This window comes from Ornithorhynchus anatinus, chromosome 1 (assembly GCF_004115215.2).
Source record: "Ornithorhynchus anatinus isolate Pmale09 chromosome 1, mOrnAna1.pri.v4, whole genome shotgun sequence".
NCBI classification, from domain to species: domain Eukaryota; kingdom Metazoa; phylum Chordata; class Mammalia; order Monotremata; family Ornithorhynchidae; genus Ornithorhynchus; species Ornithorhynchus anatinus.
Genome location: NC_041728.1, coordinates 30192902 through 30217888, shown reverse-complemented (window position 1 = coordinate 30217888; position 24987 = coordinate 30192902). Strand labels below are relative to the sequence as shown.

At 66.5% G+C, this 24987-nt stretch overlaps 2 protein-coding genes across 3 annotated transcripts in view; one reads left to right on the top strand and one right to left on the bottom strand.

Annotated features, from left to right (window-relative positions):
- Positions 1 to 4237, top strand: part of ARG2 (arginase 2) — a 34301-nt gene extending 30064 nt beyond the window's left edge. The window contains exons 7-8 of the mRNA XM_029058347.1: positions 2143 to 2279; positions 3935 to 4237. Of these exons, the coding sequence (XP_028914180.1) occupies positions 2143 to 2279; positions 3935 to 4137 (340 nt within the window). The 3' untranslated portion in view covers positions 4138 to 4237. The remainder of the gene's footprint in view (positions 1 to 2142; positions 2280 to 3934) is intronic.
- A 74-nt stretch (positions 4238 to 4311) lies between these two features.
- VTI1B (vesicle transport through interaction with t-SNAREs 1B) lies at positions 4312 to 24462 on the bottom strand. 2 transcript variants are annotated; one of them, XM_029053485.2, is made up of 6 exons: positions 23757 to 24462; positions 12315 to 12373; positions 11120 to 11305; positions 8970 to 9143; positions 5626 to 5687; positions 4312 to 4678 (listed from the first exon to the last, which is right to left on the bottom strand). In XM_029053485.2, the coding sequence occupies exons 1-6, from the start codon at positions 23875 to 23877 to the stop codon at positions 4582 to 4584; spliced, it is 699 nt and encodes a 232-aa protein (XP_028909318.1). In that variant the 5' UTR covers positions 23878 to 24462; the 3' UTR covers positions 4312 to 4581. The 2 variants fall into 2 exon arrangements, with proteins under 2 accessions (XP_028909318.1, XP_028909393.1); XM_029053560.1 differs by lacking the exon at positions 23757 to 24462 and adding an exon at positions 12517 to 12638.
- Positions 24463 to 24987: the final 525 nt, after the last annotated feature.

Genomic DNA, 24987 nt, shown 5'->3' with positions numbered 1-24987 from the left:
TACTATGGGCCAAGCACCGTTCCAAGAGAAGTGCAAGGCAGCTTGCCTTCCCTTCACTGGGTTTGGCCGTAATTACCATCATTATTGAAAAGAGAGTGCTTTGACTAGCCCTCCCACCCCCCAGTTCTAACTAGGAAGCAGAAAGTTGCGTTACGGGAGGCCCTCGGGATTGGGGGGCCAGACCGTCCGGATCTCGATTCTCAGCGGCGTTCCCGAAAAGCGGCTCCCTCGCACCGTGAGGGCCGACGAGACGGACTCTCCCCCAGGTCCGGTCCCGGGGAGGCGGCGGGGACGGAGAGGGCTCGTGCCCCACGTGTTCCGCGAGGGCCGGGGAGCGGGCCGGGCTTCTAGGACTCACGAAGGCCGGGACCGGCTCGCGGAGGCAGAGGAACCGGTCTCGATCAACCGGTGGGATTTCATCGGCCGGCAGCCGTCGGCCGCTGGGGGAGAGTACGGCACGACAGGATCGGCGGGGGCGTTCCCTGCCCGCAGCGAGCTTCCCGTCTAGAGCTTAAGCCTCCGCAGAGAGTTTCAGAGGAGCGGGGGTGCCTCCATGAACGCGGGGCCCCCTTTCCCCCGAATCACACCGGCCCCGCCCTCCCCGGAACTGGGCCCACCCTCCCGGCTGAGGAGATCCGGGCTCGCCCTCGGCCGGTCGGGCACCTGGCTCTGCTCCACGACGGCCGGGGCGAGGGGACCCGGGTCGCGGGCGGGGGAGGGTCGAGCTGGGTCGTCGGGCTCTGTCGAAGGCCGGCGGTCCCTGTACCCCTTTGGATTTTTCTCTCAGAGGTATTCGGTTCGGCGCTACGTGCCAGGAGGCAGCGTGGCTTAGCGGAGAGAGCCCGGGCTTGGGAGTCCGAGGTCACGGGTTCTAATTCCGGCTCCTCCGCTCGTCTCCCGTGTGACCCGGGTCAAGCCACTTCACTTGTCTGGGCGTCAGTGACCTCGCCTGGAAAGTGGGGATTAAGACCGGGAGCCCCTCGGGGGGGTCTACCTGCTCACGCAGAGTAAGCGCTTAACAAATACCGTGATTATCATTACTGTCGATTACCGCCAAGGGCTGGGGTAGATACAAGTCCCTGCCCCACGTGGGCGCCCGGGCTTAATCCCCATTTTACAGGCGAGGTAACCGAGGCCCAGAGAAGCGCAGTGACCTGCCCAAAGCCACCCAGCGGAGGAGTGGCGGAGCGGGGATTAGAACGCGGGTCCTTCTGAGCCCCGGGCCCGTTCTCCGCCCGCGAGGCCGGGCCGGGATGTTGACGGGGCGCCGGCCGGCCTTTTGGAGCTAAAAGGTCACGAGGAAGTCGGGAACCTCCACTGGCTTTGGCAGGCACGGACCGTGCCGGGAGCAGCGTCCCGGCCCGGGGCATCGGCGGTCCTCCGGGCTGCGGCGGGCGGGCCCGGGGCCGGCCCCCTCCCTCTGGCGTCCCGGGAGCCGTAGTCCGCGGGGACCCCCGCGCGGGCCTCGGCCCTCCCGTCCGGGGCCCCGCGGCTTCCAGCCGGTCCGAGGCCCCGGACCGGGGCCCTCCCCCCACCGGGCGGCGGGGCCTACGGGACGGAGCCCGAGCCCGGGAGGCAGAAGGACGTGGGTTCCGCTCCCCGCTCCCCCTGCCTGCCGGGTGACCTCGGTCGAGTCGCTTCACTCCTCCGGGCCTCTCGTCTGCGAAACGGGGAGTAGCGAGCCACGTGGGCCGAGGCCGACCCGATCAGCTTATATCTCCCCCCGGTACACGGTAAGCGCTAAACAAGTATCACGTTCAAGTGAAAAAAAGCAACTCCGTCACGGCCCTCCTGACGCTCGTGGGAACGGGCACGTCTCTAACGCTGGGTGTTAACGCCCCAGATTCCCAACCGCATCGCAGAACGACAGATGTCTCGCTGGGCGTACGGGTGGAGGCCGTGTAGAGGGGAGGGGCTGTGGGGAAATCTCCCAGACTCTCTGGGTACCGTAATCGGTTTCTCTCCAGACCTCGAGTTCCTTCTGGGGCGAGAACGTGCCCACCGACTCCCGTCACGCCGTACTCTCCCAAGATCTTAGCACAGTGCTCTGCCCACGGTAAGCGCTCGGTAAATCCAACCCGCTGACCGAAAACGAGATCGTCTCAAAGGTGTCCAACGGCCGTTTCCCCCTCTCCTTTCCAGAAGACAGAGGCCCATCCATTTCAGCTTCGACATCGACGCCTTCGACCCTACCCTGGCTCCGGCCACGGGGACCCCTGTCATGGGTGGACTCTCCTACCGCGAAGGGATGTACATTTCAGAGGAAATACACAACACGGGTACGTAGAACCCGCTCTGCGGGCCGGACCGAGCGCGCCCTCCCGTCCCGTTCGTCCGCGGGCCGTCCCCGCCCGGCTTTTCGTCTCACGGCGCCGTGGAGCCGATCCCGAACGCGGCCGAGGCGGCTTCCGTCCGCCGACGCGACGGGCGCGGCCTCCTACGCGACTAAGGGGAAGCCGCGAGGCCCCCGCTGCATCCGGCGCGGGCCCGGGAGTCGGAGGGACCCGGGTTCTAATCTCCGCACCACCGCCCGTCTGCCCCGTGAACTCGGGCAAGTCACTCCGCTTCTCTGGGCCTCGGTTCCCTCGTCCGCAAAATGGGGAGCGGGAACGTCGAGCCCCGTGTGGGGCAGGGAGCGTATCCGACCTGATTAGCCTGTGTCTGCCCCGGCGCTTAGCACGCCGCCCGGACCGTAATGAGTGCTTGACAGATACCACGAAAACACCGCCTTATCCGTTTAGCCCCAAGCCGTCAGATGTACCTCTGGGGCAAGAGGGGAACCAACCCTAGCCGGTGCTGAGTACTTGGAAAGCCTTGATGACGACGGCGCGGGGCGGGGGGGGGTCCCTCGAAATGTCATTCGGGTACTTGCTGGTAATCACGGAAGCTGTTAAGCGCTCACTCTGTGCCAAGCCCTATCCTAAGCCCCGGGGCTTGTCGGGCACTTGTGTGCGTCGAGTGGGGTTCCCGGGGCTAGGCGGATACAAGACGGTCAGGTTGGACGCGGTTCCCGTCCCGCCCGAGGCTCCCGCTTTCGACCCGAGGGAGTAGGATTTAATAATCCTCATTTTGCAAACGAGGAAGCCGAGCCACGGAGCGAAGCTCACCAACTCGCCCGAGGTAACGCAACGGACGGGTGGTGGAAGCGGCATTGGAACCCAGGTCACTAGACCCGCTCGCGGACGCTATCGACCACCGCTCGGGGCCCTTTACTCCGCTCTGCCGTCTGGGACCCGTCGGTCAGGTCCGGAAGGTCGCCAGGGAACCGGGCTCCGTGGAAACCGGGGGTTTCCACAGGGCGGTCGCCCCCCCCCCCACCCCCACCCCCCCGCAAGGGGAAAATGACCCCGGGGCAGAATCCCACGTTTCCCCCCGGCCTTCGTTAGGGTTTTAATTCCGGGCTTCCCCTCAGCCTCACTCCGAGGGCTTAAACCGTAATCGATCGGACGCGGCGGAGGGAGCGGAGGCCCGGGAGACGGGAGGACCCGGGTCCTAACCCCGGCTCCTCCCGCGTATCCGCCGGGTGACCCCGGGCGAGTCCCATCGCTTCCCTGGGCCTCATCTGTGAAATCGGGGATTAAGACCGTGGGCCGTAGACGGTGCCCGCCCCCCCTCCGCAATTAGCCGCCCGACGGACGAAACGCGGGGGCTCGCGCTCCGGCTACGCGCGGCCTTTCCGCCGCCCGGTGACGACTTTAATCCGGGCCGCTACCGTGAAGACCCACGGTTGAGCAGCTCTCTCGCCTCTGCGGGACCAGTCCGGGATCAGTCGGAGCGCGTGGGAATTCCGCGCTCCGGCTCGGAGAAGCGGGGCGGGTCCCAGAGGGCCCTCCGCCGACGGTGAGTCGCCTCCTCCGGGTGCTCCCCGGCGGCGCCCGGGCGCCGGCGGGGAGGCGGAGGGCCCCCCGCTCACCGGCCTCGCCCGTTCCCGCAGGGCTGCTGTCGGCCGTGGATCTGGTCGAGGTCAACCCCCTCCTCGCCGCCTCCGACGAGGTGAAGGCCACGGCCCGGCTGGCGGTGGACGTCATCGCCTCCTGCTTCGGCCAGACGAGGGAAGGGGCGCACGCCGTGTACGAGCGGCTCCCCGGCCCCGGCTCCCCGGACGAATCGGACAGCCAGGAGCGGGCGCGGATCTAGGGCCGGGGTTCGACCCCCGGGCATCGCGGAGTTCGGCCAAGGTGCTCGAGGAGATCGACATTAAAGTCGGCCCCGACGATACGGTGTCGTCGAGAGCGTCGTGCGTCTCTCTCTCTCTCTCTCTCTCTCTCTCTCCCCCTCCCCGCCCCCGCCCGGTGACCGACCGTGGCCGGATTACGTAAAGGGTTTTATTCAGTCCGGCGGGCACAGGTTAAGACAGGCTGTAAATTTCAGCAGGGAGCGAATACGGCGTTCGTCACCTCGGTCTATCAGACCGGCGCCGCCGGGCGGGCGGGCACCCGCCTCTCCGGGAGCCGCGGTCCGGCGGGGCGGCGCGTCGGTCTCCGCGCCCCGGCCGCTGGCGGGAGCCTCGGGGGAGGGAGCGAGGGGCCCCGGCCCGCCTCCCCGGGAGGAGCGATCGATCCGATCGACGGAGCGGCCGGCTCAGCGCTTGCGGATGAACTTGTAGTAGACCAGGCCTCCCAGGATGGCCAGCTCCAGGAGGATGACCACGGAAAGCAGCAGCTTGTTCGTTGCGACTCTAGAGAGAGAGGAGACGGTGGGGTCGGGTGGGGGCTTCGGGGGAGGGGCCCGCCCCGCTTCCCAGACCCTGCGTCCCGGCCTCGGGTCGGTCGATTCTGCCGCCGGACCCGGGCCAACGGGTCTCACCTCTCGCTCCCCGGGCGGGCGGGTTTCCCCGACCCGCCCTGAAAAGCGTTCTGCCTCTTTTACGCTTAGGAGGGTCAACCCCTTCAGGCTCCTTCCCTTACGCGGTCCGTTAAGCTCTTACTAAGGGCCAGGCGCCGTACGAAGCACCGAGGTGGAGAAGCGCTAACGGGGTTGGACACGGGTCCCTTCCACCGCCCCAAGCGCTTAGTACAGTGCTCTGCGCGCGGTACGTGCCCGATAAATGATAGTGACGGAATCAGCGACGCGCCTACTGTGTGCCCAGCACCGCCCTAAGCGCCGGCAGGCGGCGCCACGCGGGGCTCACGGTCTTAATCCCCGTTTTGCAGACGAGGTCGCCGAGGCACAGTCACGTGACTCGCGCGGAGCCGGGATCGGAACCCAAGACCTCTGCCTCCCGGGCCCGGGCCCGATCGACTGGCTCGCGGTCTCAACCCCCATTTTAGAGATGAGGGAACGGAGGCACGGGAGCGGGGTGACCCGAGGTCGCACAGCAGACGCGCCGGGGAGCCGGGAGTACAGCCCGGGTCCTATTTTTGTCTCTCTCCGCGGGTTCTCGCTGAGCGACGGCTGCCCGCCCGGAAGGCCCGGGACGGGGCGACCGCGGCGTCGGTTCGACCGGCCGGGGCGGGTGAAACACCTTTTCTAGCAGGGCCCGCGTCGGGATCTTTTTTTTTTTTTTTTAAAATCCACCTGCCGTCCTCGGGGATCTCCGGGAGAGAGACCCCCCGCCCCCCCCCCTCCCCCGGGCCCGGGGTGACGGCCGGTTTCGCCCTTGGGCACGTCCGCCGACAGACTCACCGTCTGGACATGGATCGCAGGATCTTCCGACTTCGGCTCAGGTTTTCGCTCGTGTTCACCAGCTGGGAAGAGACAGAGGCGTCACCCCCTTCCCCCCCCCCCCCCCCCCCCCGGTCCTCCGGACGCGCCGTCCCGACCTGACGCCGCGCCCCGGGGAGGAAGGGCAGACCGAGTTGGGGGAGCTGCTCGACGGCCGGGGGGCCCCGAGTTCTAATCCTGACTCCCACCGTGTCTTTTTAACGGTACCTGTGAAGCGCTCACTCCGTGCCAGGCACCGTCCTAAGCGCCGGGGTGGATCGGAGTTGATTGGGTTGGACGCCGTCCCCCGTCCCGCACGGGACTCACGGTTTAAGTAGGAGGGGGGACGCGACAGCTGAGGCGAGAGAAGTGACTTGCCCAAGGTCACACAGCAAGCGACGTGGGACACGGACTGGGTCTTCTGGAATTATCTTCTCTCCACCCCAACGCTTAGAGCGGCGTCTGACGCACGATAAGCGCTCACCGGGTCCCATAAAAAAAGGACCGATAGCATCCGATCGTCATAATAACAACGCTGGCACTTGTTGAGCGCTTATTATGTGCCAAGCACTGTTCTGAGCGCCGGGGGATACAAGGAGAGGGGCTCACGGTCTTACTCCCCATTTTCCAGATGCGGTCACTGAGGCACAGAGCTGACGAGCGGCGGGGCGGGGATCCGAACCCACGCCCTCCGACTCCCCAGCCGGGGCTCTCTCCCCCGAGCCCCGCTGCTTCCGTAAAGCCCGTCTGATGAGCGGGGAGCGGCTGGCGCTCGGCGACGTCCTCGCTTCCCTCTGGCAGAGGAGGAGGGTGGGCAGAGACCCGGATCGACGGTGGCCGCGCGCTTCCCGGGCGCCGGGCCCCGTACCGAGCGCCTGGGGAAGTACGGCGCGGCAGCCGGGAGACCGACGTCAAAGTAGATCACCGAACATCCCAGGAAGTAGCCGAGTAGCCGCCAGCTGGGGTTTCACGAGCCCAATCTCCAGCCCCTCCACTCGGGCGAGGAAACGTGACCCCACGGTGCCGGCTGCCAGGCGCGGCGGGGCGAGACGCGACGGGGACGCCCGGCCGCGGGCGGGAGACGCCCTCGGAGCCCTGCCCCGGAGGAGAGCGGCGGGATCGGGGAGACCCCCGGCCCGCTCCCTCCTCCCGGACTGCGGGCGGCTCTCCGGGCGGCGTGGCCGGGCCCCCGGGCCCTCGAGAAGCTCGGCATCCGCCGCCCTCTCCCTCCTCCTATTTGTCGAGCGCTTCCCGTGTGCAGGGCGCCGTACTAAGCGCTTGGACGGTACAATCCGACAACAGAGAGGGACGATCCCGACCCGGCGGCGGGGGGGGGGGGGGGGCGCTCGCGGCCCGTACGGGGGTCGAACCCGCGTCCTCGGCGTCATCACCAACTCTAGCCGACCGGCCCGCCCCCGGCCCACCCGGGATCCCGCTCCCCTGCCGGGAACGGTCCCCCAGCCAGGCATCCGTTCCCATTCCCGGAGGTTGGGGGAGGGGGAAGCCAAGCTCCCGCCTCGTTCCTCGACTTCCAGGGGGAGGCCGTCCGCCCGGTGGGTCGGGGGCCTCGACAGACCCGCCCGTCAACTGAGCCGCCGCCTCCCTCTCGCCTCCCTCGGTCCCCCGGCCCCGGCGGGCGCTGGAGGTTTCTCGGGCGGCGGGAGACGCCGGGTCCCTGGGGGTTCCCGTTCCAGAGAGGACCGGCTGGCGGGACGTGGGAGGAAGAAATGGGATCCTCCGCGCCGAAACCCACCCTCCCCGGTCCTCCCGGTCCGACCCGCTCCTCCCCTCGGGGCCGTCCGGCCGCCGTTTCCGTCGAAAGGGTCCGGGGTCGAGGCGGGAGGCAAGATATACGAGAAATACCTTCCGTTCCCTCTTCGCCGTATAACGATGACGACGACGGTGGCATCCGTTAAGCGCTTACCACGTGCCAAGCGCCGGAGAGGATACGAGGTGATCAGGCGGGCCCACGTGGGGCTCGCCGTCTTCATCCCCGTTTTCCAGACGAGGTCGCTGAGGCCCAGAGAAGTTCAAGCGACTCGCCCCGAGTCCCACCGCAGCTGACAGGCGGCGGAGCGGCATTCGAACCCACGACCCGACTCCCCGGCCCGCTCTTTCCACCGAGTGGCCCCGTACGGAGGCGGCGAGGCCCGCCGGGGACGGGCACGGGCCTGGGAGTCGGGGGACGTGGACGCCGATCCCGGCTCCGCCGACCGCTTGCTGCGTGACCTCGGGCGAGTCGCTCAACTCCTCCGTGCCCCGGTTCTCTCATTCCCACGCGGGACAGGGACGGGGTCCGACCCGATCGGCGTCTACCCCGGCGCTCGGCGCACAGGAGGGGCTCACCGGGCGCCGCTAAAAAAAGCCCGTACCCAGTCCCTTTAAGCTCGATCTAACGGAAGCCCGGCCTAGGGAGGCGGCGCGGCTCGGCAGAGAGAGCAGAGGCTTGGGAGGCGGGGGACGTGGGTGCGGATCCCGGCTCGGCCACGCGTCGGCTGTGAGACTCTGGGCGAGCCGCTTCACTTCTCTGGGCCTCCGTTACCTCGTCTGGAAGATGGGGACCGAGACCGTGAGCCCCACGGGGGACAACCTGATGGCCTCGTATCCCCCCCCCCCCCCGGCGCTTAGCACATAGTGAGCGCTCAACAAATGCCATCGCTCTTATCATCAGGACGCTTCCTGGCTGGGGTAGGGCTCCATCAGAAGGACCCTCGAAGCTAATAAACCACCGGCGGGAGGGATCCCTGACCCCGCTTTCGACGGCGGAGTGGACGGAGCACGGGTCCGAGAGCCACGGGGTCGGGGGTTCTAATCCCGACTCTGCCGCCCGTCTGCGGTGGGGCCCCGGGCGAGTCGCTTCCCTTCTCCGGGCCTCGGTCCCCTCGTCTGTAAAACGGGGATCGAGACGGTGAGCCCCACGTGGGACGGGGACCGTGTCCGACCCGACTGGCTCGTACCCACCCCGGCGCCTAGTACGGCGGTAAGCGCACGGTGAGCGCTTAAACGTCGTCACTGTCGTCCAGGAGGCCCCGCGGGCAATCGGCGCCCTGGGCCCGGGCCAGCCCCGCGACCGACGCCACCTTCGGAGAGGGAGAGAGCGGCGGCGGCCGGGAGGGAGGGAGGGCGGGAGGCGGCCGAATCGCCGCCGTCTCGGCTTCCGGGCGGGGGGGCCCTTTCGGTAGGAGGAGAAACGGGGCTCCGGCTCGGGGCCAGTCCCTTCCCACCGGCGACGCTCCCGTGCGGTCTGCCCGCACTCTGGAGGGCAGCCCTCTCCCTCGAGGGTCGCCCGCCCGCCCGCCCGGGATGACCCCGGCCCCCCGGCTCACCCTGCTCTTGGTGCGCTCCAGCTGGTCCCGCTGGTCCCCCAGCTCCTCGATGATGTCCGAGCCGACCCGGTCCGTCTCGGCGGCGATGCGGTGCGAGCGTTCGATGCTCCGGCTGGCCCGGTCGAGGCTGTCCGTGCCCTGGAGAAGCAAGGCCCGCCGGGCCTGCGACCGCGTCTGGAGGAGGAGGGAGAGCCGCCGGCCGTGAGCCGGGGCGGGGGTCCGCTCCTCTCGCGACCCTCGCCCCCCGGCGGGCGCGGGGCAGGCGCCCGTTCGAGGTCCGGCCCGGGAACCGCCGGCGAGAGCAGCGGAGAGGAGGAGGAGGAGGAGGAGGAGGAGGAGGAGGAGGAGGAAGCGGGGCTTCTCCTCTAGTCGCTCTCCCTTTGGCGTCGTCTAGGCACTCGGGTCCGTACCCCTTTAGCACGATAATCATCATCGTACCCGGAGCGCTTGTTTAGCGCTTACCGGGTGCCAGGCGCCGCGCTAAGCGCTAGGGTGGATGTAGTCGGTCGGGTCGGACACCGTCCGAGACTCTGCGCCGGCTAAGCGGCCGGCATTTGGAGGCGAGCGGTGGGCTAAAGGCAGGACTGCTTCCCGGCTGCGTCGCTTCGATCGATCCTACTTATTAGTCACGTTGGCGTTTATCGAGCGCTTACTACGTGCGGAGCACCGTTCTAGGCGCTGGGGGAGATACGGGACAATCGGGTCGTCCCACGTGAGGCTCACGGTCGATCCCCATTTTCCAGATGAGGTCACTGAGGCCCAGAGAAGCGAAGTGACTCGCCCACAGTGCCACAGCTGACGAGTGGCAGAGCTGGGGAGTCGAACCCGTGACCTCTGACTCCCAAGCCCAGGCTGGCGCTTACCGTGCGCGGGGCGAGGTAACTAGGCGCTTGGGAAAGAGCTCCGTATTCAGCGCTCGGGCGATTCAAGTCCGGGAAGGGCTCCCGCGGGTCAGAGCCGGCGGCAGAGATTATCTGGGCCGGGCCGGGCCGGGCCGGGCCGGGCCGACGTGCCCCCGGGCCCCGTCCGCTGGCCCAAAGCCCGGCAGGTTGGCATTTCGCGGGGGGCGGGGGGGTTGCGGGAGGGAGGGAGACGGAGTTTACGGAGAAAGGGCAGAATTCCTGAAGCGTTAAAGTCGTCGGGCGGTTCCGCTCTTTACCCACCCCCCGGCCCGCCCACGTCGACAGGCGCCTCGTGTGGGGCGCGCGTTCGTGAGCGTGGGGGGGAACGCCCGCTCGGCCCGCGACGGGGCGGGCGGGAGAGGAGTCGGGGCCCGAAACGGGACCGGGAGCTCCGGATAACCGCCGGGGTCACTCCGGAGCCCCGCCCGCAATGGGCGCTCCACGGATCGCCTAACCCACGCCGCCGAGCCCCCGCCGCGGTCCGCCCGGCTTTATCACGGAAAGGGTCGCCCGCGCTCGGCGGCCCCCCGCCAGTGGACGACGAGGTCCCCCCGCGGTCCGGCGAGCCCCGGGACCCCCGACCCCTTCCGCCGAACCGCGGCGGCTTGTCCCCGGCGCGGCGGCGGCGGCGGCGTCCCGGACGCTCCGGGAAAGCCACGCCACGCCGGGCGCGCCCCGGCCGGGACGGCACATCCGACCCGCAGAGAGCGGCCCCGAGGGAAGGACATTCCCCGAAGCCCACGGGTCCCCCCCGGCCCCATCCGACACGCGCTGCCGCCAGCCGGTCCGGATGGGACGGCCCGGAGGAGAGATCCGGGCTCCCTCGGGGCCGACCCTCCTGGGCAGAAACCCCAAGTCTGTTTCCCCGGGTCGCTGGATCGGAGCCACGTCTTTCGGCCAACTACTCGGAACCCGCCCTACCCCCGGGGCATCGGAAGGGCACCCCCGCCCCTTCTTCTTTTTTTTTTTTTAACTAAACAGTCGTCAAGCGCCTCGTCTGGGCCGGACACCGCACCGAGCGCGAGAGCAGATACGAGCTCATCGGGTCGGGCGGTGCCCGTCCCCCACGGGGCTCTCGGTCTTCACCCCCATCTGACGGACGGGGGGACCGAGGCCCGGAGAGGCGAAGGGAGGCGTCCGAGGCCACCCGGCAGACGGGCGGCGGGGCCGGGACGAGAAGCCCGGTCCTCCCGCCTCCCGGGCCCGGCCCCCGCCGCGCCCGAGGCGTCCCGACGCCCCGCCACTCACCGCCTGCTCGTTTTCCGGCGTGAAGTCCCCGTGCTTGGCGTCCCGCCGGGCCCCGGAGGCCAGAGGCGCGTCCCTCATCTCCCGCTGGAGCTTGGCCAGGTCCCTCTTGTAGGCCCGCAGCTTGGTCATCATGGAGTTGCGGAAGGACAGCGGGGCCCCGCGGAGCTCCTCCTCCATCTCCGCCAGCTGCCGAGGACGGAGACGGGGTGAGGGACCCGGCCCGCTCCCGCTCTTCCCCACCGGCGCGGGAAAGCGGAGGCGCTCCTCCGGGAAGCGGCGTGGCTCAGTGGAAAGAGCCCGGGCTCGGGAGTCGGAGATCGTGGGTTCGAATCCCGGCTCTGCCGCTTGGCGGCGGTGTGACTCTGAGCGGGTCGCTTGACTTCCCTGGGCCTCAGCTACCTCAGCTGTAAAACGGGGACTAATAATAATGTCGGTATCTGTTAAGCGCTTACTCCGTGCAGAGCACCGTTCTAAGGGCCGGGGGAGACACGGGGGAATCGGGTCGTCCCACGTGGGGCTCACGGTCTTCATCCCCGTTTTACAGATGAGGGAACTGAGGCCCAGAGAATAATAATGTAATAATAATGTTGGTATCTCTTAAGCGCTTACTATGTGCCGAGCACCGTTCTAAGCGCCGGGGTAGACATAGGGGAATCAGGTCGTCCCACGTGGGGCTCACGGTCTTCATCCCCATTTTACAGACGAGGGAACCGAGGCCCAGAGAAGTGAAGCGACTCGCCCACGGTCACACAGCCGACAGGTGGCAGAGCTGGGATTCGAACTCATGAGCCCTGACCCCAAAGCCCGGGCTCTTCCCACTGAGCCACGCTGCAGAGAAGTGAAGCGACTCGCCCACAGCGCGAGCCCCACGTGGGACAACCCGATGACCCTGCCTCCACCCCAGCGCTTAGAACGGTGCTCGGCACAGAGCGAGCGCTTGACAAATGCCATTACGGTTGTTTGTCATCTGGGGTCCGAGCGCGAGAACGCTATTCGCGAGCCCCGACGACCGAGGAGGGGGCTTCACTCCCCCAGCCTTCTCCCCGTCTGCGTCTCCAGGGCGAATCAGTCGAGACAGTCGCTACCGCGGGGAAGCCTGGGGTCGTCCGGGTCAAGGGACTCCTCCTGGCTCCGGGGCGGGGCCGCGGGGGGGGGGGGGCGCCCCTGCCGGTCCTGGGCCCCCGCTCCCTCTCACCGTTTCGTCTGCTTCCCGCTGCCTCTCGTCGAAGTCTCTGATCAGCTTCTTCCTCTCTTCTGTAAGGGAGAGAGAGCGGCAGGCGCGATTCGCGTGGGAAAAGGCCGACGGATCCCCGGAAAAGAGCTTGGGAAAAGGCCTTCGATACCTCGCCCCGAAACGCCCTTCTTCGCGGACACCCGCCTGCCTTCCCTGTCCCCACCTGTACACGCGAATTCTCCGCTCCCTGGAGGATAAACAGCCTCCAACCTCTGCCAGCAGACCTCGGGGTCCACCCATTTCACCTCCCTCTGCGTCTTCAAAGAAACTAGAGCTGGATTCGTCGAGGTGTGACTAGGGAGAGGATTATAAAAAATGATCGGCGGCGTCGGGTGGGGCGATGGGGAATCTCTTCCGCCTGGGATTCTCTCTCACTCAAGTCCCGGCGGCTGCGTCGGAAATCCACCGGGGCGGCGGTTGCGGGGCTCGGCGGGAAGGGCCCGGGCTCGGGAGTCGGGGGTCGCGAGTTCGACTCCCGGCTCTGCCACTCGTCGGCTGTGTGACCGTGGGCGGGTCACTTCGCTTCCCCGGGCCTCGGGGACCTCATCTGGAAAATGGGGATTGACCGTGAGCCTCACGCGGGACAACCCGACGACCCCGGAAGGGCCCCGGCGTTTAGAACGGCGCTCTGCACACGGTAAGCGCTTAACAAACACCAACGTTGTTATTGTTATTATTATCCGTATCCCCCCCCCCCGCTTAGAGCTCCATATCCAGACCCCCTATCTCCGTTCTAGCCGGCCAGCGGTTCCACCCCGGGGGCTGAACGCGGCACCCCCCGCCCCCCGGCTCACGACGGACCAACGGTTTCCCAACTTTTCAGTTACGCGTTGCCGCGAACACACAAAAATGATCATTTCCCCGATTTAGGTCATTATCAGCGATGACGACGATAACGACGTCATTCGTTCAGCGCTTACTACGTGCCAGGGACCGTCCTAAGCGCTGGGGCGGACACGAGCAAATGGGGTCGGACGCAGTCCCCGTCCCACGTGGCGCTCGCGATCTCAATCCCCGTTTTCCAGATGAGGGAATCGAGGCCCAGAGAAGCGACGTGACCCGCCCGAGGTCGCACAGCGGAAAAGCGGCCGGAGCCGGGATCGGCACCCGGGTCCTTCCGGCTCCCGGGCCCGTGCTCCATCCGCTAAACCGGGCTGCTTTTACACTAAGGTAAATACTCTGCCTTTTCAACCGGGGGCCGAGCGGGCGTGTCCCTCGCCGTGACGGGATGCGGCTTCCGTCCCGGCCGGACTTCCCAAAAGCGGGATAGGAATCCATTTCGGGAGTCCGGCCCCCGCGACGGGGTCAGGGCGGGCCCGCCCGGAGCGCCCCCGGCTCCTCGTTTTAGCTCGGGGCCGCCCCAACGGAGGGCCGCGATCCTCCGACCGGCGGGCATCAGTGGGGGATATCGGTTTTCCACGCCGCTGCCAGAGGAGACCGGGGACGCGAGATCTGGGCGGGCGGGGCTTGACGGCGCCCCCGGGACGGGTGGAAAAAATACAGGTCGCGGGTTACGCGGGGTTGCTCAAAGAGCCGCTTTCATTCCCTCCCGGGCCCCCGGGGTGACAGGGAGGAGCCGGGGGCGTGAGGGACCGTGGGCAAACCGAGGCGAGAAAGATTTCTCACCTCCCGGAAGGAGGAGAGACACGGACATCTATTTCTGGCATCTGGGTCTGAAGGAGAACCACTTGTGCCCGCCGAGGACCGAGGTAAACAACTCGTCTAAGTCGCCGCAAGAAATAAGCGGCCCTTCCCGGCTCCGAGGGGCCATTTCGGGGCGGCGGCGGCGGCCGGCCCGGTCTGGGGAACGGGCTCCTCCACCCAGCCGACCGCCTCCCCGACGCCCCCCGCGACCCCAGCGGAAAGGAAGGACCTGGGTTCTAATCCCAGCTCTGCCACTCGCCTACTTCGGGCAAGTCACACATCCCTTCGCCTCCGTTTGCGCATCCGTAAAATGGGGCTACGACGCCCAGTCCCCTTCCTACTCCGAGGACAGGGACCGTGGATGACCCTGATGATCTCCTATCTACCCCAGTGGCGTGGCGGATAGAGCACGGGGCGGGGAGTCAATAGGTCACGGGTTCTGATCCCGGCTCTGCCTCTCGTCCGCCGTGTGACCTCGAGCAAGTCGCCTCGTTTCTCTACGCCTCGGTTCCCTCACCCGTCGAGTGGGGATCGAGACCGTGAGCCCCACTTGGGACGGGGGGACCGAGTCCAACCCGATCGGCCGGTGTCCGCCCCGGCGCTCGGTACGGTGCCCGGTACAGTTCCTGACGCCCGGTAGGCGCTCCGTTCACTCAGTCGTATTTATCGAGCGCCTACTACGTGCCGAGCGCCTGGAGAGGACGATTCGGCAACAGGGAGAGACGATCCCTGCCCGACGACGGGCTCACAGTCTAAACGGGGGAAGCGTTTAAATACCATGATCATCATTATCGTTATTAATAAATGAATAGGTAAATTTCAGGGAGGTACGCAAGCGATAACGTTGGTATCTGTCAAGCGCTCACTATGCGCCGAGCACCGTTCTAAGCGTTCTAAGCGCTGGGGGAGAGACGGGGTCGTCGGGTCGTCCCACGCGAGGCTCGCGGTTCATCTCCATTTTACAGACGAGGGAACCGAGGCCCAGAGAAGCGAAGTGACTCGCCCACGGTCACGCAGCCGACGAGCGGCAGAGCCGGGAGTCGAACTCGCGACCTCTGACTCCGAAGCCCGGGCTCTTTTCCACTGAGCCACGCCGCTTCCCCATGGCAAGTGCCACGGTGCCGGGGGCGGGGGGGGGGGGGGGGGGGGGGGGATGAATAGAGGGAGGAAGTCAGGGCGACGCGGAGGGGAGCGGGAGAAGAGGAAAGGGGGGGCTCAGTCAGGGAAGGCCTCTCGGAGGAGGCGTGAGGCGAGCCGGTCTCCGGGGAGCGGTTAACGCCCGTGGCCACGTGCCCGCCTCCGGGCAATCCGCCGTCCGCGACGGGAAGCCGGCGCCTCTCGCCGTCCCGGGTGGCACCGGCCCCTTCGGTCCCGACTCTGCCCCTCGTCAGCTGGGTGACTGCGGGCAAGTCGCTTCGCTTCTCCGGGCCTCAGTTCCCTCGTCTGGAAAATGGGGATGAAGACCGTGAGCCTCACGTGGGACCGCCTCACTCCATCTCCCCCAGCGCTTAGAACGGTGCTCTGCACGCAGTAAGCGCTTAACAAATACCAACGTTATCGCTGTTATCGCGACTGATGTCGGCCGGGTGAGTCCGCCCCGAATCCGTGCCGCTGCCGGCTGCCGTCTGCCTGCTCCCGGGGCCCCAGTGTGGCACAGCGCCGGACCTGCCGCTTCCGGGAGCCGGGCCCATCCGCCCGGTCCTATTTACCGAGCGCTCGCCGTCGGCAGAGGACTGTACCAGGCGCTCGGGAGAGGGCCACGCGACCGCGGACAGCCACGCTCCCCGCCCGCGACGAGCTCAGAGTCTAGAACGGGGGAGGCGGACGTTACTGTGACCGACGCGGGTCTCACCGAGGAAACGCAACTCGCCCGCGGATCTGCCCACCGGGTCCCGAGACCCGGGTCGCAAGGCGTCGAGAAGAAGAAAAGGATTCCTAAGATACGATAAGATATTACGATGATATCCGAAGACCGATCCCGGCCCCGCTCCCCCGTTCCGGAATCGGTAACGACGACGTCGGTATCTGTTCGGCGCTCACGGCGTGCAGGGCACCGTTCCAAGCGCCGGGGTAGACAGAGGGTCATCGGGCCCGCCTCCGCCACTAGACCTCGAGGCTCCTCGGGGTGCGGGGCTCCGGTCTACCGACTCCGTCGTACCGCGCTCTCCCCGGCGCTCGGGACGGCGCCGAATAGCTACCGCCCGCCGACTTCTAGACCGGTATCCGAAACTGAACGTCTCCATCGCCCCGCCCACCCTGGCCTCCTCCCGATTTCCCCGTCCCGACGGTCACCGCGTCCCCTTCCCTCCCCCGGAGAGCTTAAATCCCCGGTGTCCCCTCCACCTCCTCTTCTACTCCTCCAACCGCGGCTCCCCGCTGCTTCTTCCTCCGCCCCGTCTCCGAAAACCTCCTCCTTCCTCTCCGCCCGAGCGGCCTCCGCTCCGCTTCCAACTCACCTCGTCTCCCCTCCGGCCCGGTGTCCCGGCCTCCCGGGCTCCGGCTTTGCCCCGCTTCAGTAACAACAACAACAACAACAACGTGGGGATCTGTTAAGCGCTTACTACGTGCCCGGCCCTGTTCTAAGCGCCGGGGTGGACACAGGGGAATCGGGTCGTCCCACGTGGGGCTCACGGTCTTCATCCCCATTTCACAGATGAGGGAACTGAGGCCCGGAGGAGTGAAGCGACTCGCCCACGGTCCCACAGCTGACGAGCGGCAGCGCTGGGATTCGGACTCATGACCTCTGACTCCGGAGCCCGGGCTCTTTCCGCTGAGCCACGCTGCAATCTGCTCTAAGAAGAATTACGGTACTTTCCGAGCGCTTACTACGTGCCGGGCCCCGTTCGAAGCACCGGGGTAGATACGGCGGTACTTATCGAGCGCCCGCTCCGCGTCGAGCACGCTTTAAAGCGCCGGGACGGACAGGAGCTAATCGGGGGGGCCCACGTGGGGCGCCCGGTCTTCGTCCCCATTTTACAGATGAGGTCGCTGAGGCAGAGAAGAGAAGTGGCTCGCCCGAGGGGCGGAGCTGGGAGTTCTACATCCCGCGGCCCAGGTCGCCTTCGGAAACGGCGCTCGGCCTACGTCCGGCCACTCCGCCGCCTCCCACGGCCGATCCGTCGCGCCCGGATGCCCGGCCGGGTTTCGCCCGCTTCCACCCTAACGCTCTCCACCTCCACCCCCGGGGCCGACGTCCCGACCGGGCCCGGCTCTCGCGCTCTCCCGCCCCCGGCCCCCCGCTCTCGCTTTCCCCTCGGCCCGGAGCTCCCCCCCGCCTTCAATCCGCCTGACCGGAGCCCTTCCCTTTTTCAAAGTCCACTTCCCTTCGGGAAGCCCGCCCCGCCCCGTCGAAGAAATCAAAGTTGAGCGCTTACCGTGGGCAGAGCGCCGCACTAAGCGTTCTCCGGCCCCTCAGTTCGTTTTGGGCCGGGACTGTTGTACCGGACTCGCCCAAGGGCGCCCCGCCCACTGTAAACGCTCAATAAATACGACGGAATGAATCCGGGAGAGTACGATATAGCAACAGAACAGAGCGGACGAGCCCCGACTGTTGTTAACGAGGCGTCCGTCCCCTGGATTCTATTTACCGTGATGACGTTGTCTTGTTTCTGTCCGTCCGTCTCCCCCGATCAGACCGTGAGCCCGTCACTGGGCAGGGATGGTCCCTCCGTCGCCGAATCGTCCGTCCCAAGCGCTCAGTACGGTGCTCGGCACACAGTAAGCGCTCAATAAGTAATGAATGAATCCAACTGCCAGCCGGTGTCGTGCCACCCTTACCGATTATTCATCTGGCCCCGTTCTCTGTGCTCGGTATATACGAGTGCAGCGCTCCGCACGCGGTAAGCGCCCGATAAAGACGAACGAGTGAATATCAGCGTCCCGTGCCACCCGGGATCCAGAGCTCTCTGAGGGCGGGGACCCTGTCTTTTACTTCTCTTCCGGGTCCTCGGTACAGTGCTCCGCACCTCCGGGAGAGGCTTGATAAAAACCCCCGACGGACCGGTCGGCAAAGGCGCCGACAGTGTCTTTCGGGAAGCAGCGCGGCTCAGTGGGAAGGGCCCGGGCTTGGGAGTCGGAGGTCGCGGGTTCGACTCCCGGCTCTGCCGCTCGTCGGCTGCGCGTGACTGTGGGCGAGTCACTTCGCTGCTCTGGGCCTCGGTTCCCTCATCTGTAAAATGGGGATTAACCGCGAGCCTCGCGTGGGACGACCCGACGACCCCGTCTCGCCCCCCAGCGCTTAGAACGGTGCTCGGCGCATAGTGAGCGCTTAACAGATACCAACATCAGTATTATTATTTTGCGTGGCTCCACAACCTACGATAAAAGTAGTCTCTGCCCTCCAAAAGCCTACAGTCTAAGGGGGGGGAGGCCGGAGGACTCCACCTGCCAAATACACATAGGTGAAAGAGTGAGAGAGAGGAGAGAGCCGGACGAGGAGGCAAAAAGGAAGGAAACACAAATAAGGAGAAATATTCACGACCGCTACGGGCCGAAACGAAGGCGTGACCTAGGAAGTGGAGGACTGGTCACGAAACACCTCTCCTAATTAATTTCTCCTAGATCTGATCTGATCTGACCCGCTTCTCCGGGAGCCCCCGAGGAACCTATCGCCAATAAGCGTCTTCGATTCTTTTCGTGGTATTTGGTAAGCGCCACGTTCCAGACGCCGTACCGAATGCTCGGCTAGATACAGGCCCATCGGGTCGGACGCCGTCCCTGTCCCACACGGGGCTCGCCGCGTTCGGCCCCCGTTTTCCAGACGAGGTGACCGAGGCTCAGAGGAGTCGAGTGACTTGCCCAAGATCACACGGCAAAACCGGTCTCAGGACCCACGTCCTTCTGACTCCCAGGGCCGTGCTCCACCCGCTAGGCCACGCCGCTTTTTCCCTTAACACTCGTCCTTCCACGATCCCCAAGGTCTCTTCGGGCAACGATTCCCCGTCCAGACGGACCTACCGTCTCGGAGCTCTCGGTGTGCTCCTTTTTTTTTTTTTTTTTTTTTTTAACCGTGAAAAATCCCCAGAGTCCAAGAGACGGCCGACCGCGGAGGGGTGGGCGAAGCAGCCGGGGGTAGGCGAACGCCCCCCGGGGCCCAGGGCCGTCGGCGGGTTCCGGGCGGTCGGTTCGGGGTCCCGTTCGGCGAGAAGCCCGGAAACAGCCAACGCGAGCGGCCGCCGAGGCGAGTCCGGCGCCTCGGCTTGGGCTCTCCCTCGGGGTCGCCGGCCCGCCTCCTCGCTCCCTGAGCCCAACCGCCCCGGAGGAGACGGGCCAAGCAAGGACGGGACGGGGAGGCCGCGCCGACCGCCGGCCCCGCGGTCGATTCCTCCCCGCGGGCTCTCGGTCCCGGAGGCTCCCGGACTGGGCCGAGGCCCGCCCGCCACGGCGGGGACCGTCCTCGTCACCGTCGCGGGAAGACACCAGACTTCGAAACTCCGTCCGGTTCGCCCCCGAGGCCAGGAACCCAACAGAGGGTCTTACCGTCGAACCTCAGGCCCCAGAGCCACCCTCGGGGCTACCCCGGCCTGGGCGTGGGCCCCGGGGCCGCCCGCCCGATCCAATCCTCCGTCACCGGCCGCTCCGTCACCTCGCTCCCACAGAGACCCCGAGCCCCCCGGACCCGAGACCCGGTCCTCCCTGCCACCTCCGGCTACCCGCCGTCCCGGGCGGGGGCCGGGCCGCAGCGCTTCCGCACCCGGGACGGCGCCTGGCACATAATAGCGTGGGTATCTGCTAAGCGCTTACTACGTGCAGAGCACCCTTCTAAGCGCCGGGGGAGATAACGGGGTCGTGGGGTCGTCCCACGTGAGGCTCGCGGTTAATCCCCATTTTACAGATGAGGGAACTGAGGCACAGAGCAGTGACCCGCCCACAGTCCCACAGCTGCCGGGCGGCAGAGCCGGGATTCGAACCCATGACCCCCGACTCCCGAGCCCGGGCCCTTTCCACCGAGCCACGCTGCACACAGTAAGCGCTTAACAGATACCATCATCATCATCATCGTCATCATCACGTCAGTCGTGGGAAAGGGTTTCAAGAGCAAAACCTCCGTCGGCGAATCGATCGGTGGTACGTATCGAGCGCCTCCCGTGTACAGAGCGCCGGACTGAGCACTCGGGAGAGAAGGATATACCGGTCAGACAGGTTGACGGCTGCATTTAAAGACTTGCCGTGTGCGGAGCACTGTACTAAGCCCTTGGCAGAGTACAATATAACAGCGTCGGTTAGACGGGTTGACGATTACCGAGCTTTTACTGTGTGCAGAGCACCGTTCGAAGCACTTGGGAGAGTAAAACGCAACGAGAGAACGGACACGTTCCCCGCCCCCGACGGAGTCTGGGGGCGGAGACGGACGTTAATAAAAATACACGAACGGCAGATACGGACCTAAGCGCCGTGCGGCCGGGAGGGCGGGGATGAATAAAGGGAGCAAGTCGGGGAGGGGGAGGAGAGGGAAGGAGGGCGCAGTCGGGGGAGTCTTCTCGGAGGAGACGGGCCTCCGGTCAGGCTCGGAAGCCGGGGGGAGGGTAATCGTCTGTCGGATCCGAGGACGGGACGTGGACGAGATGGAGGCGGAGTGAGAGGGTCGAGGTAAGAGGAGCCAAGCGTGCGGGCTGGGTCGCGGAAAGTTTTAGAGAGGTGACGGAGGAGCGGGCGAGGTGGTGGACCGCCTTAAAGCCGACGGCGAGGAGTTTCTCTTCGACGCGGAGGCGGGCGAGCAACCCCCCGGAGCGCTCTGAGGAGCGCGGTGACGGGTCCCGAACGTTTTTGTAGAAAAATGACCCGCGCAAGACAGCCAAGTGGGGACGGGGCGGGGAGAGAAGGGAGGCCGACAGAGAGTCACCGAGGCGGGCGAGGATAAGCGACTGGATCCGTGATAATAATCAGGGTATTCGTGAGGCACGTACTCCGTGTCAGACGCCGGATTAAGCGCCGGGGTAGACGACAGGAATGATGACGTCGGTATCTGTTACGCGCTTACTATGGGCCGAGCGCTGTGCTAAGCGCCGGGGGAGATACGGGGTCACGGGGTCGTCCCACGGGAGGCTCACGGTCTAACTCCCCGTTTTCCAGATGAGGGAACCGAGGCGCCGAGAAGCGAGGCGACTCGCCCGCCGTCACCCGGCTGACAGGCGGCGGAGCCGGGCTTCGCACCCACGCCCTCTGACTCCTAAGGCCGGGCTCTTTCCGCCGAGCCCCGCTGCTTCTCCAGACGAGCAGGCGGCGGTTCGGGGAGAGGGCGGATTTTGGCCACGGCTCGGGTAGGATTCGGCGAGGGCTCCCCGCCCCGTAACGTCGGTCTCCCGCAAACTGACGCTCCGCCCCCCCCCACCCGCCCCCACTTTGCGCGGGGAAAAGTCGCCGCCGCCAGCGGGAGACGGGAGGCCCCGGGGCCCGTCGCCACGTGGTCCCCGGGGGATCTCCCCCCCCCCCGCCAAATATCCGAGCCCGGCATAAAGCGCAGTTCAAAGAGAAAAATGATACAACCGGAGCGCGCGCAAACTTAGGAAATCAGAGACGCCGGAGTCAAGGGAAGGAGATGGGAACGCTCAGCCTGCTGGGTCAAAGTGCAACAGGAACTGAGTCCGTTGGGTCTCGTCTGCTTCTCTTTGGCATTTTCTGGGGGGTGGGGGAGGCCGGGGAGAGCTCAGGACCTCCGCTTCCCTCGGGGGCGGGGCGCGGGGCACGGGTGAGAGGCGGCGCACGAGCCGACACACGGCCTAACGATCGGGGTATCTCTCGGGCACCTTCTACGTGCCGAGACCGTACGAAGCGCTGGGAGAGACAGGCGAAAATCAGACCCGACGTGGGGCCGAAGCCAAAGGGGGGGCACAGATACTAAATCCCCGTCTCGCAGACGACGGAAGCGACTGACCCGCAGTCACCCGGCAAGCAGGGGGAAGCGCTGGGATTAGAACCCAGGCCCCTCCCGCGAGGCCGTGCCGTAAGAGAGCCACGCTCTCTCTCTTCCCCGAGGGGCACAGCGTTGGGCGCCTTGCAGCCCGGCCCCGCAGTCGGGTGGACGGGTGAAGCGGCTTGAACCAGTGGCAAGAGCCCGGGTTCGAGAGTCGGAGGACGCGGGTTCCGATCCCGGCTCCGCCGCTCCTCTGGGCCTCCGCGACCTCATCTGTAAAACGGGGATGAAGACCGTGAGCCCCACGTGGGACGATCCTGCCTCTACCCCAGCGCTTTTTATTCATTCAGTAGTATCTGTCGAGCGCTTACTACGTGCAGAGCGCTGGACTAAGCGCTTGGAACGGACAATTCGGCAACAGGTGGAGACGATCCTCGCCCAGTAGTCGGCTCACCAGCAGAGCGCTTAACGCATATAACCGAAAAGCGGTGTGGATCACTGGAAAGAGCCCGGGCTCGGGAGTCAGGGGTCGTGGGTTCTAACCCCGGCTCCGCCACCTGTCGGCTGCGTGACTCTGGGCCGGTCACTTCGCTTCTCTGTGCCTCAGTTACCTCATCTGGAAAACGGGGAGTAAGACGGCGAGCCCCACGTGGGCCAGCCTCGTTACGCTCTACGCACCCCAGAGCTTCGAACGGTGCCCGGCACATAGGGAGCGTTTAATGCCGTTACTATTAGTACGACTACGTGAGGAACTGAGAGGTCAGAATTTCCCGCCCTGGCCTCCCCTACCCGCTAAACCGGCCCAAATCCGCGACCCCGCTCATCCGATCCCATTTACCGAGCGCTTACGGCGTGCGGGGCACCGTACTAAGCGCTTGGGAGAGGACGATACGACAATACGACAGACACCATCCCCGCCCACGGGGGACAGCGACATTAATATAACTGACCGGCCCGGGGCTCATGGAGAAGACACTGGCCGCCTGCCAATCCGCCCCCAAAGTACGGAGCCCTTGGATGCGAGGCGTCGAGATAAAGTCCCCAGAGTCTAAAATAGGATCCGGTGAGGGGATCTGATCACGGCAAAGCTCGTCTGTCATCGGGTTTAAACCAAAAAAGGGCAGCACGAGTTGCGGCGTTTCCTCTTTCGGCTCTGCAAGGTTTGGGGCAAAACGGGGCGAGGGCGGAGAAGCCGTCTGGGGGGGGGAAGTGAAAACAGCCCGTTGCCTGCGAGCCCGAGGCAGCTCAAACTGCAGGATTCATTCGATCGTAATAATAATAATAATGTTGGTATCTGTTAAGCGCTTACTATGTGCCGAGCACCGTTCTAAGCGCCGGGGTAGACAGAGGGGGATCAGGTCGTCCCACGTGGGGCTCACAGTCTTCATCCCCATTTTACAGACGAGGGAACCGAGGCCCAGAGAAGTGAAGCGACTCGCCCACGGTCCCACAGCCGACAAGTGGCAGAGCGGGGATTCGAACTCATGAGCCCTGACTCCAAAGCCCGGGCTCTTTCCACTGAGCCACGCTGCTTCTCCAAGCAGGCCTTGCGGGGTGCAGAGCACTGTGCTAAGCGCTTGGGAAAGAACAACAGAGCAATCGAGAGGGCCAAGAGGAGATCGCGGAGCCCTGTCTCCACCACCCTAACCCACGCAAAAGAAGGAACCGCGAAGGTCCCGGGTTCTAATCCCGCCTCCCCCACTCGTCCGCTTCGTGACCCCGGGCAAGTGGCTTCGCTCGGCCGGTTCCCTCATCTGCAAAATGGGGGACGGGGTCCCGGCCGGGCTGCATCCCCCCCCCCCCCGGGTTTAGTACAGCGTCTGGCACACAGAAAGCGCGTAACGGAGGGAGGGAGAGAGGGAGGGAGGGAGGGAGGGAGGGAGGGGAGGCCCCGGGTGCCCCCTGACCTCCTCCGGCGCAGGCCCGCAGCCGCTCGGGCGCCTGGCGCAGCTCATCGTGGAGGCCGCGGAAGATGTCGTGCAGCTTCTCCAGCTCCTCCGACGAGGCCGGACCGCCCGCCCAGGGCATGGCGCACGACCACCCCGACACCACCACCGGGCTGGAAGCTGCGGGATCAGCTCCGGCGGCGGGAGGGGAGACCCCGGAAGCCGGAGACCGAGGGGCGCATCCTCCACCTAACCCCTGCACCTCCTGCCGCTTCCCGCTCGGCTCGGAGGTTCCTGCGGATCCTGGGGGATCCTGCAGCGGGGGCAGGGCCCGGGGCTTTCTCGCAGCCGGTGCGGGGCCTGGAGGAACCTTGCAGCCGGTGCGGGGGCCTGGGGCTTTCTTGCAGCCGGTGCGGGGCCTGGGGGAGTTTCTTGCAGCTGGTGCGGGTCCTGGGGGGGGGGGGCGGTTCTTGCAGCTGGTGCGGGTCCTGGGGGGTTTCTTGCAGCTGGTGCCGGCGGTCCTGAGCCCGGCCCCGGTGGCCTGCCCGGGCACTTCCGAGGCCCCCGCCCGACCCCGGATACTCAGCGGGCCTGGAAAGGCAGGGAGGCCGAGGCCCGGGCTCCTCCTCCTCCTCCTCCTCCTCCTCGGGCCTCGGCGCGCTGCCTGCCGGGAGTTGTAGTCCGGCCGCGGGCGGGGCGGACCGCGCAGGCGCCAGGGCTCCTCCTCGGGCCTCGGAGGCCGCGGCGCTGCCCGCCGGGAGTTGTAGTGCGGCCGGGGCGGACTGCGCAGGCGCCGCCGCACTGCCTGCCGGGAGCTGTAGTCCGGCCGCGGGCGGGGCGGACCGCGCAGGCGCCAGGGCTCCTCCTCGGGCCTCGGGGGCCGCGGCCGCCGCCGCGCTGCCCGCCGGGAGTTGTAGTCCGGCCGGGGCGGACTGCGCAGGCGCCGCCGCAAGGCCCGCCGGGACTTGTAGTCCCAACGGCCTCCGACGGGGCCTGGGGACTGCACGGTCGGACCGTATTCATCGAGCGCTCGGCACTGTGCTGAGCGCTTGGGAGAGCAGGCGCCAGTAGTCATGGTGTCTGCTATAATACTGTTGGTATTTGTGAAGCGATTACTATGTGCCGAGCACTGTTCTGAGCGCTGGGGGGGACACAGGGGAACCAGCCTGTCCCCCGTGGGGCTCACGGTCTTCATCCCCATTTTACAGATGAGGTCACTGAGGCCCCGAGAAGTGAAGTGACTCGCCCACGG

Coding starts and splice junctions, on each gene's coding strand:
- VTI1B (XM_029053485.2), bottom strand. CDS start 23,877: ATGCCCTGGGCGGGCGGTCCGGCCTCGTCGGAGGAGCTGGAGAAGCTG. Junction 9,144..11,119: donor CGCCGGAAAACGAGCAGGCG/GTGAGTGGCGGG, acceptor CTCCTCCTCCAG/ACGCGGTCGCAGGCCCGGCG. Junction 4,679..5,625: donor CTGCGATCCATGTCCAGACG/GTGAGTCTGTCG, acceptor CTCTCTCTCTAG/AGTCGCAACGAACAAGCTGC.